Source organism: Lytechinus pictus, chromosome 14 (assembly GCF_037042905.1).
Source record: "Lytechinus pictus isolate F3 Inbred chromosome 14, Lp3.0, whole genome shotgun sequence".
NCBI lineage: Eukaryota > Metazoa > Echinodermata > Echinoidea > Temnopleuroida > Toxopneustidae > Lytechinus > Lytechinus pictus.
Window position 1 is genome coordinate 13,622,906 of NC_087258.1, and position 15,084 is coordinate 13,637,989.

A 15,084-nucleotide genomic window follows, 5' to 3' on the forward strand; every position below is an offset into this window, starting at 1 on the left:
AAAAAAAAACGCTGGCGCCTCCCCCCCCCCCCCGCTCATGAAATTTATATATAAAGAGGGGATGGGTAGATATCGGATACGGACAAAAATGAAGTTGGGTGCCTGTACGAGAAGAATTCATCTGAAAATTTAATTCGAATGACAAATTCAAAAGACGTATGTGCAAACATTGCAATGGCATAACAAACACTTTAACTCCACACGCGAGCACATGAAGTACATGTATATAAGTCATAATGTATTTTGTAATTTACTTTTTTCCTTTTTATTTATTTCTCTCCTTTGCTCTGAAATGTCCTGAGAATCTAATTAATATGGAAGGTGCGCGCTAAACAGATTCTATAATATTGGTGTTTTTATTATCATTATTATTGTTATCATTTTTATTATCATTATTATTGCTGTTATTAATATTATTATTATTGTCAATATTATTATGTATTATTATTATCATTAGTATCATTATCATTATTATTACTACTACTATCATTATTATTATTATTATCATTATTATTATCATTTTAATACAACCTTACATGAAGAGACTGGGAATCAAAGGTTTGTCCCTTTATCTCAAACCAGATGAAAATGACGATGAGAAAATGAAGAACCTGAAAGGGGGGGGGGGCGATGCACTGGCGGCGGAATCCAACAAATTTAGGGGGGACCACCAAAATTTTTTGACAAGCAAAAAAAAAAAAAAAAAAACTTACCAACCAAAATTTTAGGGGGATCAACTAAATGTTTAGACAAGCAAAAAAAAAAAAAAAGGTTACAAACAAAAAATTAAGGGGGGGATCGTCCCCCCCCATCTCAAATTTAGGTGGGGACAGGTCCCCCTGTCCCCCCGCTTCCGTAGCCTATGGGGCGAAGGAGATGAAGAAGGGAAAGGGAAAATCCAGGAGAAATCATCCTTTTAAATGTGAAAACAATATTTATTATGTTTCCGTTGTATTGATTTGATATAGGACAATCACATCAGAACGTAGAGATCGAAAGCATGGAGAGGAGAGTGAAAAGTAGACTTTGGTTGGAAGAAAGAGAGAGAGAGAGCAAATATGAAAGAGAAGAGGAAAAAAGAAGCAACCATTTTCATTTCATTTCAGTAAACAAAATATAATATATTTTATCATTACACTTAAAATAACTGAATAACATTTAATGACTAAATCATAGTTTTTAAATAACTATATAGATGGGGAAGAGAGGGAGAATGTGTGTGTGTATGTGTGTGTGTGCGGGAAAGAGAGAGAGAGAGATGGAAGAGAGGAGAGGAGAAAGTGGGAGAAGGGGAAAGAGAGTGAAGAGAGAGCGGATTGGAGAGTGAGAGCAATGACCATGAACACAAGATGGATTTCATGTAAGCAAAATAAACCTATTTTTAGTTGGGTTGAACAGAATCACCGGCTGATGTAAAATTGTTTTTAACCAGAGCTAAAATCCATAGATTGAAACATGAGGGACGATCCGAATCGAGGAAGACAAAAAGCAATAGAAAGCAGAGAACAACATGCAGACAAGAAAGTCGTACACGACTGGATAGGACCTTGTAACCTATACAAGTCATGTATATGGCTGGAGAGTCGGTGATATTGGAAGAGACGATAACATGGAAGAAAACCCCGGTGCATGAAGAAATATTAACCCATCGTTGTCAAAATATTATCTTTTACTTCAATTTCGACACGACTATCTCATCGTTTGAGATTCTTTTATCACGTTTTGCGTGGTAAGCCTACAGGACACCATGGCGTCACGTACACGACGAAAACAATATTTACTTGACAGGCCGTCGGCGACAAATACAAACTCTGCAACGCTCTGCGAAAAGCGCGCCAATACCGGGGCAAAAAATCACACAAATTGAATAAAACGCCGGGGATAAAGAAACAACATTTGCGTTGCGGCGACACATCGTTACATGGCTGTAAAATATCGGCGCAATGGTTGGGGGACGGGGTTGTAAACCCCCCTCCCCGACATTGTTCACCAAATATGAATACTAGGTTATATGGCTGTAAATATATATCGGCGCACTGTTCACCAAATATGAATACATACCATCAGTAGTGTACGTAGGATTTTTAGAATGGGGGGGGGGGGGGGGGGTTCAAGCCCCAACACAAATTTGACATGCAAAAAAAAATCATATCATTCAATCTTATGCATCACATACTCTAAATCAACATTCATTGATATTCACATTAACCACTTGATATTCGTATTTTACTTTATTTGCTATCTACAGCACCCGCACCTGTACGTATACCTAGTTGACAAGACCAATAGGGTGCGTGATTAATAAACCATATTTTTTCGTCTAGGATGCAAACATTGTAATTTATTCTTAAATAGTACAAGAACTTTAAGAAAGAATGGAAAATTTGTATTATTTTTAACATGAAAAGAAAGAACGCTTTTATTATCAACAACAGGTAAATTACAATCGTAAACAAACTATCAATGTTTGTATTTCTATACTACGGTAATCAATAATCCTAAAGATGTGTACATTTTCTAAAAAAATATTCGAGGATGCAGTCTATATACAAATACAACCAAGTCTATATTCTAAAAAAATCGTTATGATAATTTAGTATTTTATGTGTCATTTATGATTGTATACCGCTGATTGTTATAGAAAAAAGTGCGAGTTTAAATATAAGAGATTGAAATTAAATTCAAACAGTGAGAACTCGCCCTGAATGCGACTCTTAAAAGTTTTAGTTACGCCAATATGATAAACAATTTAACAATACCCTATATAGATTTGTTTTCATGCTTCAAACGTCAATACATAGCTGGAGAAAATTAGGAGGAAGACAAGAAAAGTAGGGTTAACAATAGAACAAAGAAAAAAAAAACCAAAACAAAAATAAATTGAAATGTAAAAAGGGCAACAGTCCCCAAAAGGTTAAATGACAGAAATAAGGGAAAACATAAAAAGGGGAATACAAAGAATGAGAATGAATGAATGAAAATCCATAATTCATTGTTCGAAAAAGACATGAAATGAAATACTCCGCAAATTTGCTTTGCCCCATTGATCGTGGGCCCGGCAGCCGCTGTGCAGCGCCAGATCGACGAGGCTCTATCCCTTTAATCGTTGAACGCCAAACAGGGTAGCAGCAACTCCCATCTTTTAACGTCTTTTGGTCTGACGCGGCCGGGTTTGAACCCCCGACCTCCCGGTTGTGAGACGGACGCTCTACCAACTGAGCCAACACACCGAAGAGGTAAAAAAAGATCAAACGAAAGTTAGAAAGAGGATAAGAAGGGTTTGAACAAAGTAGATGATTATCTTCTTCGATAAATGAACTTACAGATAAAGGGGAAGGGAAAAGAAGGTTTGATAAATGAAAAAAAAATACAGCAGCCCCCTTTTTTAAGAGAGAGAGAGAGAGAGAGAGTGAACGATATAACAAAGCGCTGAAGATATAAAGAAGAGAAAGCAGAAGAAAGATAAATAGGGGACGGAAAAACAAAAATATCAATATAGAAGAAAATGATAAGAAGGATAGAAAAGGGGGAAAGAGTAAACCAGAAAAAGGAAGGGGATAATATCCGAAAATAAAAGATTTGAGGAAAGTACTACATCATCATCTATACGGTAGATAAGCCTGTGCAAATCTAGGCCTACACCATGTTGTATAACTCCATTTCGATTTAGAATGCACTTAATCCGGGGCAAAAACATTAACATGTCATTTCAGGTTTTAAGTTACATACTGAAATGAAATTTGGAAAAGCAGGTAAGAACAGGAAAAGCTTTCAATTATTATCTCGCTAACATGACACGCTCATACGATCTAGCCAGTAGGCTCCCGATATTGTTGATAGGAAATTTTAATGTGGTAACCTTGCATGCTGTTCACCATTTGATTCAAAGCCCCTGACTCATGAAAGGTCGTGAAATTATGAGTTTGAGGATGTGCATCACTATTTCACTGTTTCACTAATGTTTCACACTTTTTTAAAGTTCTGTACACCTCTATAAGCAGTTTGCAAACACAAACATTCGATAAATACAACTAAGCTCAACTGGCGCGCAAAATGAAAATACCCGGATAGTCTGGGGGCAAAAGCAGTTGGCAACTGCTATTGCCCCCAGATTCTAAATATAGAAGAATTACTTCATAAATGATGGTGGGATGTTAGCCATGTTGATAAGTAGTTAGCCTGCAAGTTGAACTGGCAAGTAAATTTTTAACCCCGGTACATTTTCACCCGTAATGCACTCTTTTCTGACTAGACCTTAATCAATGATTCGCTCTTATGAAGACGATCACACTGTATACTCCGGGACTGTACTATAATACAGGTGCATCAAACACATAGTTTGCAATACGATCGCCTCCATGTCACCTGCATTCAGATTCCATTCCCACAAATTAAAAAGCAATTACGAGTCGCAAGCGAATAAAAAGATTTCATCGATTTGCATGTATCCATAGACGGATGCTTGAATGATGTGCCCTATATTTTCCAGCCGATTTCCTTCCCCTTCTTTTACCGGGAGCACAAGGCGTGGGCGGTATTGAGTAACTCCCAGAAGCGCTCGCTGTATTTGTTGCACCTTTCAGCTGAACGGGTGTACATGTCATCGCTTGCGCCCACCGAGTGCCCTCATCCAGGGTTTTGTCACAAATTTCGATTGGCATTTTACTCGGAATTAATTTTTTATCACGGGCATATCCTATTTTAAGGGTACTGAACGTCAACGTCGATAAAATGCCACTATTAAGCCTATTTTTGGAATATGGAAAATAAAGTCTTAAATCTGCAATTTGAATTTTATAGATAGTTGATAACTCCATTATCGATTAAATCATTAATTTCTTATCATTAATTAATTCACAAATAATTTCTCAAATCATCGCATGATGAATACACTGTTATTTATGGAGAGTCAAATTTGGAATCTGATTTGATTTGATTTATTTTTTTCTTCTGCATTCATAACATTCTTATACAATTTTCATTACGTAACAAACATAATGTATTATGATAATTGATTTTGGTATGAATCATAAAGGGAAAAAATGAATGAAGAGTCATTCTAAACAAATATGATCTACTACCAACAAAGAAAAATTAACATTAAAAGTTTGCAGTAGAAGGATTGTCATTATAAGCAGATTACTTGAAAAAAAAAGACAACCCCGGAATAAAACTCATTAAATTAATATATACATTTATAAAGCAGAATGGAAATGTTATTTTGTTCTTAATTTTATAATGATGAAGATAGACATGAATGAGGAATATGGCGATAATGGTGAAAATGAAGGCCATGGTGGAGATAGAGATGATGATGATGGTCATGGGAGAGTATTTGGTGATGATTAAATCACAATACTTACTTTAAATATTCTGATAATAATATGAGTCACTTTAACTCGGAATAGAGTTGACTTTCAGCGGGTGCCATTCCATTCCGAGTCAAATTTGACTCCGCAAATGTAAGAGTGTGTAATAAACTGGATGTTACAATATTTATATCTCAATCTACCATGATAAAAGATTTCAATTTATCAATGTCAATTACAAACTGTGTGGCAAAAGATCCATTTTTAGAATCGATGAAATGCACTTGACAAAAAGATAGCAATAAGAAATTATCTCTCCCGATGAACATTCACAAAAGCACTATATCGATCATATTATACATGTACATGTAACCCGTGACCATGAAAATATACAATGGATAATTATAGAATTACCTATGGTACAGACTTATTTTCATAATTGACATTGATGACAGTGGCAATAAATTCATACGCATGATGAAGATCGTACGCCCGGAATCTTCCATGGGGGGAAACTAAGGACAAAAGACAAAATATGTCTGTTCGAAAATTATTTTTTTTTTGTTTTGTAATAGTATTTATTAAAATCATTCAATTCAAATTCATACAAGTAATATAATATCAACAAAACACTGTTCACAAAGTCAAATAAATAAATAATTGTTCATAATACAAAAAATTATACATACAAAAAATACAGAATATAACATTCGAGTCATCTACATCAAAGTAAATACTTAGTCTGTAGAAGAAAAAAAATACAGACAACAACAACAAAAATTTTATAGCAACGCAATTAAATTGAATGAGTAAAATGAATGAGTAACCCCCCCCCCCTCCATATCCCATCTAAGCCCAGCCCAGGAAGCGCGGCCTGCTTCCCTCCCCTCAACCTAGCTACCCTCCATTTCAATCTGCATTCTGTGCCGCAATCATGATCTAACTTGTGCACCTAAATGTATGCTTGAATTTTCTTAGCCCCAGCATCTCTAGAAAATAAACTTGTCCCATTTTTTGAAATGGTTTGTTAATAGACCTCTCTGTTCAGCTAGTTTTCTTTCTTCTAGTCTATCTTCTTGTATTTTTTCCTTAATATGGTTAAGGGTCGGTGGATCTTTTGTGTTTCTACTATTCTTTAAAATCATATACTTTATCAGGATTATTATGTGATTTAATAATTGAGCCTCTCCTTTAGTTGAACATTCCACGCCTACGTGTACACCTTTTTTATCTATATTTGTAATGATAGGGAGTTGAAGCATGTTCCCACATTCTTTCCATATAGTTTTTATCTTATCACATGAAAAGAATATATGATCATATGTTTCTTCTTCTTTACTACAGAATGAACATAAATCATCTGTTGTCATTTTAAATAAATATAAATATTTTTTTGTGTATAGTATATTGTGTAATATTTTATATTGAAATTCTCTGAGTCTACTATTCAGAGTCGATTTTCGTGGTCTTAGAAAAATCTCAGAAATATCCTTTTTTGTTATATTATATTTTTCCTCAAGCTTTTTAAATGCTTGGGGTATATCCGATTTCATACTTATAAGAGTATCGTATATTCTTTTTGATGTGATGTCTTGCAAATCAAAAATCCTGCCCTTTAATTGAAAATCCAAAACTAACTCACTATCTATGGAACTTTGACCATTTTTTTTCAGCGAGTCCTTCCAAAAGTATGGAATATTATTAAAAATTTCGAGTATATTTTCTATTTCAAAACGATCCAACCCCATTTTTTGAAAGGTCGAAATAGACTTCATTTTCCCATCTTTATCTACAATATGATGGAGTTTATAAATTTTCTTCAAAAACAGCTTTTCATTATAATATGTTTGTCCTTTCAAACGGATGAACCTATTATTAAAAATGATCTCATTTCTTTTATTCTTCTCTTCTTTAAGTAAAAACAATTTCTTATTAAACCATACATCTAACATTTCTGTATAAAATTCCGGCAGTTCAAATCCTATCAAATCCATTGTGAGGTTACTAAAAAAAATTAGCAATCCTCCCATACCGTGTGCTAAGTATCTGAAATATTGTTTCCATTTCATTTTTGGCTCTCCCATTATAAGTCTTTTAATCCACATAATTCTTTGTGTCTTAATGAATAACTGAAAATCTGTCATTTTTAGACCAGCATGATCATAATCTAAATAAACAATGTCTCTTTTAATTTTATCTCTACCACCCCATAAAAATCCAAAGATCAATGTATTAAGATCCTCTATTACCCATGTCGGGATAATGGTAAGAGAAGAAATGTATATCAATTTAGATAGTACAAATGTTTTAATTAACTGAATTTTGCCCATTAATGTCAAATCCCTTTGCTTCCACCACATCAAAATTTTCTTTATTCTACTAAGTATTTCTTTGTAATTTATTCTTATTTGACTTTCTCTATCTAATGAAAAATATATACCTAAGATCCTAACCATCTGCTCCACTTTACCAAAAGGTAAAATTTGATCTGTTTGTTCATGGTGTCCCAGTAACATAATAAAGGTTTTATCTTTATTCATCCTCAATCCTGACGTTTCGGCAAAACATTCGAACAGCATATCTAACTTTTCAATGGACCGAGTGTCTTTTACAAAAATTGTCATATCATCTGCGTATAGAATTTGCTTAACTTCTGTATTTCCAAACTTAATTCCGTGGATTTCTGGATCGAGTCTTATTCTGTTAGCCAAAATTTCAATACATAAAATAAAGAGATAGGGGGATAACGGATCTCCTTGTCTTACCCCTCTCCCTATATCAAAGTAACCTGTTGAAATACTGCCATTAAAAACACAACTTTCAGCTTTTTTATACAAAGTACTTATCCATTTACAAAATGATAGTCCAAAACCAAAAGTTTGCAATACTTTAAATAAAAAACAATGTGAAACCGAATCAAATGCCTTTTCAAAATCAATGGCCAATAAATATGCCGATATATCATTATTTACTGAATGAAAAATCATGTCATCTATAAGTCTAATAGCTTCCCCAATATTCCTTCCTTTTAAATATCCTACTTGGTCGACATTGATTATTTCATGCAACACCTCCTTTATTCTTGTTGATAGTACCTTCGCCAAAATCTTGTAGTCTACATTTAACAGTGAGATGGGCCGATAATTTTTAATATATAATGGATCCTTTCCTTCTTTATGAATTAAAGTAATAGTTGCTTGTCTTTGTGATGGCGAAAGTTCTCCTCTTATAAAAGCATTATTTAAAGCATCAACTAAAACATCCCCAATCAGCGGCCAGAACACTAAATAAAATTCTACGCTAAGCCCATCATTACCTGGTGATTTATTTAACTTCATCCCTTTTAAGGCAGCTAAACATTCACCTTCCGTAATTTTCCCTTCACATGACTTCATCGATTCGTCTGATAATTTTGTTACATCGGAGAAAAAATCATCATCAAGGATTTTATCATCTCTCTTTGCATATAACATGCTATAAAAATTCCTTATTTCATTTTTTATTTCCTTTTGATCAAAAGTTATTCTATCTCTTATTGATAATTTACGAATATTTGTTTTCCTTTTGTTGGATTCCATTAACTGAGTGAAGTACCTGGTATCCCTTTCCCCACTTTCATAAAAAGAAGCTCTCGATCTAATTTTAAGACCTTCGCTCACATAATCATAACATGCCTTTAATTCTGTCTTTTTATTCTCTAATAAATCGATTGATTGTTTATTCATATTTGTAATTAATCTCGTTTGAATACCATCAATTTCTTTTTCTAAATCTTTGATTTTCTCTCTTCGTTTTTTAGCCTTTTCCTTTGAATATTTCCGAGAAAAATTGCTGATTTTCATTTTCAAGAAATCCCAAAATATTCTCTTATCTTTGATTTCTTCTTTAAAAGTTTCTTTCAAATTGATAATTTCGTCTTTCATTTGTCGAGTAAAATCACCGTCTGTACACAAACTATTGTTAAATTTCCAATAAGTGCCTTTAAATGTTTGGAATGGCTGAGATGGTTTATTAAAGAGTTGAAAGAGTTGAGTTTATTAAAGAGTTGAAAGAGTTGAGTTGAAAATTATGTTAGCGAGGCAGCGATAAAGCTATAAACCAAGCTCATCACAAATACATTTTTTTTTTAATCAAGGTTTAAACGGAGAGATCTGGGGAGCATTTGATGAAAGGACTTGTCGGATGCGGTAAGTCCCATTTTATCCGACAGTGACCATGGTAACACTGCTTCTTGGCCAATCAACATCTGACAACTTGTCAGACAAAAATGCTGATGAAACCCTCCCTGGTGCAGACCTTACGGTTATTGTTTTGTGAAAATTCCCATAATACTAATTCGATTTTTATCCTTTGATGGGGGGGGGGGGGGGGGGTGCACACGGCCAAATACATGGTCAATGCCCCCATGTTATCTTCGATCTGTAGAAGGTGATGCTTAGATTAATAGGATGATGATGAGTTTTGGTGACGCTGATGGCGATCATGGCGATAATGATCATGACTTTGTGGATGTTTGTGACAATTATAGTGTTGATTACGGATGATGATGACGATGATGATGATGATATTGATGATAGTGGGTGGTGGTGGTGGTGATGATGATGATGATATTGATGATGGTGGGTGGCAGTGGTGGTGATGATGATGATGGTGGTGATGATGATGATGATGATGATGATGACGATGATGGTGATGACGATGATGATGATGATGATGATGATAATGATGGTGGGTGGTGGTGGTGATGATGGTGGTGGTGGTGGACTTGTGACGATGATGGTGATTACGACGATGTTGATGATGATGATGGTGATAAAGGTGCTTTCAAATATATATAATTCAAGAACACATTTTATCCTACTCATTGGCTTCGAGGAATGGAATCCGGATAAAAAGATGATCCTGCAGTCGTAATTGCATTTGACGATCGTTTTGCATTCATTCGTTTACAACTTGAAGTATGATTCTTTTATCGGTATGGTAGTTGAACGTTGAAGCTCTCGGAGGCCACTCAGAGCAGGTAACGGGTAACAAAATGGTCGATCCCACACCGCCAGCGCTGGCTGTCATCGAACTATTAGAAGGCGAGATGATCACCGAGTTCATCCCAGAGTCTTCATCACTGAAAGACTTTCCAACGTCGATGACGTTTATGGACGCCGGCGAGTTCGGGACGTAGAAGTTGTTACCGTGGACATCGTGCGTGTTCCCCGCCATGTTGTTACGGTATTGTCGTCTCCATGTCAGAAAAACGACGGCGTTGACCAATGCGACGATGACGAGGAGGCCGAGGGTGGCGAGGAGGGTCCAGATGTCGAGGTAAAATGTGGATGTTTTGGTGAAGTCAAACTCGAAGTGGACGGGACGAGGCTGTGGTCTGGTCATGACGAACCCCGTGACCGATGTCAGATTCGATGATGTCGATAATCCACTCATGATTACCGTCTTCTTAAACCTGGAATGATGTCGAGAATGGTATACAAATTATATTTCAATAGAAACACATACAAATATACGACACAATTAATTACAATAAAAATTGCAATATTGATTTTATTTCCACATATCAAACGAAATATAATTGAATAAAGTAAGCAGGTATTGATGCACGGTGCCGAATATCGTATATAGTCCAGGCTAAAGAATATGACCTTGTTTTTTCTTATATATGATGGTGGTCCCCAAGTCGATTTGAGTTAAAGTTGAATTAAGAAGACGATTCCAAATATTGAGATATTTACATTAATAGCAACCTTACAACCCCCAAACACTAATAGGTGATTCGACCCCCCATTTTCTTTTTTCAAAATAGTGAATTTGAACGATTTATCCGTACCCATTTTCCCTGAGTTCGCTCCTACAATGCCTACCGAGACGGGTGTTCTTTGAGTGTGACGTCACCGGGGGGTATTCGGTCCCGGTTTAGTAAACAAGGCAGTGCCGTTTTGTGTACTATGCACGTACTCCTTCATATGGAATAACTGCAGTTGAAGTTGTATCTGCGAGCCATAGAACTTGCAAAGAGGAAATGATTAAAATATTTGTGGCCGTACTATTATTCCAAATATGTGAATTCCCTCAGAATGATACCATAGACCCTAAAGGAATAATTTCAAGGTGAATAATATGAAATTTGATCGAGATCTTCTCACCAGTCGATAACGTAGCAGACGTGTTATTATGACATATTTATCCGCGTGTGACGCGGCTCTTGCAAAAAAACACAGTTGGTTGCGGAATTGCTTTGTGCCGACCGGCCGCCCGCTCCGGCGCAGCTAGCTGTCGAGCTACCGTACCGTTCTTGTTGTCTTCAACCATAGAGATGTATACTAATTACTATATATCTTTCTGTCTTCAACTCACTTCCGAATTGCGTTTGTATGTGTGACCCTGACCCCTAGCGTAATTAAATATAGAAAACAACTCAGAAGGCCGAGAAAGAATACTATACGTTTGGTTCAAGATTGTTCTGTGGAATGAGCTATGAGTGGAAATGATCCAGAGGATATAAAAGTGGAGTCAAAGACAAAAGAAAAGAAGAAAAAAAACGCCAGGGGATCGCTGCACGGCCATGAACTAAGTCGACATACCAGACCATAACAGTATACACTCAATGCCTGGGTGTTGTGTGTACTAGTATTATGCGTTCAGCGCGCGCTGAGCTAGCCGCCGGAATTACTTTCCAGCTACTCACTTGATTGAACATCGTGATAAAATAAATGAGAAATAGTGAAAATGTCATTCAATAACTCACTGTTTGCTATCTTACATCATGATTGAAGAGTTCATGGTGGTTATTCATACTGTTTTTTATACAGGGAAAGTAAAGATTTGTACATATCAGTCCTATTTGTTTGATTTGAGTTGCTTTGAAAAAAAAATGTAAAATATCTTTCTCTCTCTGCATAGCATTTCTGTATGACATTCAGGCACCTCTTATACTAAATTCCCCCCGGTGACGTCACACTCCGAGTGACTTTTCTGTACACTCGTCTCTCGGGCTCTGACAGGTGGCTAATTTCATAGACTTTCAAAGCAATTATCGAGAAGGCAGAGGATTATTGTGACATGCTATGTGTTTGAACAACTTATATATACTATATATTGTATGTAGAACCTATATTTATGGAAACTCACCCCCTTCTTAATTCAACTTTAAGATTTAACATGAATTTCGTTTTATTTCTCAAACTCTTTCCGTTGATAATTTTCCTTGTATTATTATGAGTAAGTGTACCAAAAATTTTATTTAAAAAATGAAAGAAATATATGATTTTCTTGGAAAAAAAACCCGGGAAGTCATTTTCAGATTGAACCATTCACATAATAGAGTATATAGGGTATAGGGCGGCCATTTTGAATATCAAGAAAATAAATATTTTGTCAAAAATCTTTTTTTTTCTGAGAGTATTTAACTCCTGCAACACAATTACATGCATTTTATAGCCAATATGCGGGCAAGTCTATGATGATGATGATGGTGATGATGATGATCATCATCATCATCACCACCACCATCATCATCATCACATTGTCTCCACCACTATACCTCCACATCATTATCATCACTATTACCGTCATCATCAAAACAAATCACAACCACCGCCACCACCACTGATCATTACCAACATCATAATCATTATCTTCTTTATCATCATCATCATCATCATCATCATCATCCTCATCCTCATCATCCTCATCATCATCACCATCATCATCATCATCATCATCATCCTCATCCTCATCATCCTCATCATCATCATCACCACCACCACCACCACCACATCATCATCACCACATTGTCTCCACCACTATACCTCCACATCATTATCATCACTATTACCGTCATCATCAAAACAAATCACAACCACCGCCACCACCACTGATCATTACCAACATCATAATCATTATCTTCTTCATCATCATCATCACCATCATTATCATCATCATCATCATCCTCATCCTCCTCATCATCATCATCATCATCACCACCACCACCACCACCACATCATCATCACCACATTGTCTCCACCACTATACCTCCACATCGTTATCATTACTATTACCATCATCATCAAAACAAATCACATCCACCTCCGCCACCAACACCATTGATCATCACCAACATCATCATCATCATCCTCATCCTCATCATCCTCATCATCATCACCATCATCATCATCATCATCATCATCATCATCCTCATCCTCATCATCCTCATCATCATCATCATCATCATCACCACCACCACCACCACCACCACCACCACATCATCATCATCATCACCACATTGTCTCCACCACTATACCTCCACATCGTTATCATTACTATTACCATCATCATCAAAACAAATCACATCCACCTCCGCCACCATCACCATTGATCATCACCAACATCATCATCATCATCACCACCACCACAATCATCATCATCATAATCATCATATAATTATTATTATCATCCTTAAACACAACATTGCCCACATGAGCATCGTTCACAACTTCTTTTTTCCATCACCATTCCTGTTGTTCTGACAAATACACTTTTATAACCCTACACAATATCAAATAATTTCATCTAAATCGTTGGCTTGAATGTTAGACTAACCTGATTATCAAAGAGGCTTTCCTTAAATGATTTTATGATTCCTTGATCAAAGACAGAATAATTTCCCAAAATTGAGTTCACGTACGATTATCGCAGATTACGCATTGAGGGACCTATCCACACTCGAGAAGTAGATGATGATATGGCGCTTCCTCGTCAGGGTGCAAACTAAAAATAAGCGTCTTATCTCTCTTTCTGGTAGTGTTTATGTAATATCATCAACGCCGCTGGCTTAATTTTTAATCACGACCCTTGCAAAGCTGCGCTATGAAGATTTAATCGCTCCGGGAATCCCTCTTACAGCACGCAGTCACATCATGGCAGACGAATGAGGAAGAAACTTAGAAGGAGAGATGAATGGCATAAAAAATGTATTCCTTCTTTTTCACAAATGAATTCTGGTTCAAAGAAGAAGTTCGTGGGTGTAGGCGAGATACATTGAGATATCGCAGGAATCGAGTTTTAATTAAAAACTTGCATCATCCGTATCAAGAAAAAGAACTTGGTCGATTACATGCAATGTACGCTCTTTCACGTCTTTTGCAAGAGAAATCCATAAAGGTGAGTGAAACTGTGAGAATACAAGTAAGAAATTCCTCAAATTCTTGAAATTTGTCAGAATACCAATCTCGTTTTCTGAAGAGGAAACAGATTGTTAAAGGAATCACGATACCTGGTATAAATCCATGAAATATCTGTCAAGAACGATGAAAGAGGAATAACCTGTCTTCTTATCAATTGAGAAAAAACATGTTGATTGATGAGTGAAAAAGAAGAGCTAATGAATCATGATTGAAAAATATTTCCCAAGACAGCCCTGTCGCATCTTCCCTCCGTGGGTATATGAGAATGATGCGATTTAAAGCTGCGCAAGAGGATACCCCTCTTCTGATGTCTTATTCGCGCGCCTTTCTTTTCATCGTCATTCCCAACGCCACGAGCAGTCTCACCAACGATATACACCAACTACAGAACTACCGATAGTACGTAATTGAAAATAACGTAGTAGCTTTGATCGGATTGGAGTTGGGTTTCTCTGTGTGACGGTACCCTTACAAACCTATTTCCTCTTTATTAGCACTGGAAGTGACAAACTGACAATTGTGATGTGCAGATGTGCAACCAAAATAGGGTCAAATAGAGAGAAAAAATCTAAATTATCCCCTTT

At 36.1% G+C, this 15,084-nt stretch overlaps 1 protein-coding gene across 1 annotated transcript; it reads right to left on the bottom strand.

Moving 5' to 3' along the window:
• Positions 1-8,826: 8,826 nt before the first annotated feature.
• On the bottom strand, positions 8,827-13,997 carry LOC129276232 (uncharacterized). The gene is made up of 2 exons (XM_054912640.2): positions 13,917-13,997; positions 8,827-10,764 (listed from the first exon to the last, which is right to left on the bottom strand). Exon 2 carries the CDS (start codon positions 10,743-10,745, stop codon positions 10,248-10,250), a length of 498 nt encoding a protein of 165 aa, XP_054768615.1. The 5' UTR covers positions 10,746-10,764; positions 13,917-13,997; the 3' UTR covers positions 8,827-10,247.
• Between the last annotated feature and the right edge of the window lie 1,087 nt (positions 13,998-15,084).

Excerpts from the sequence above, each read along its gene's own strand:
- LOC129276232 (XM_054912640.2), bottom strand. The coding sequence starts at position 10,745 with ATGAGTGGATTATCGACATCATCGAATCTGACATCGGTCACGGGGTTC.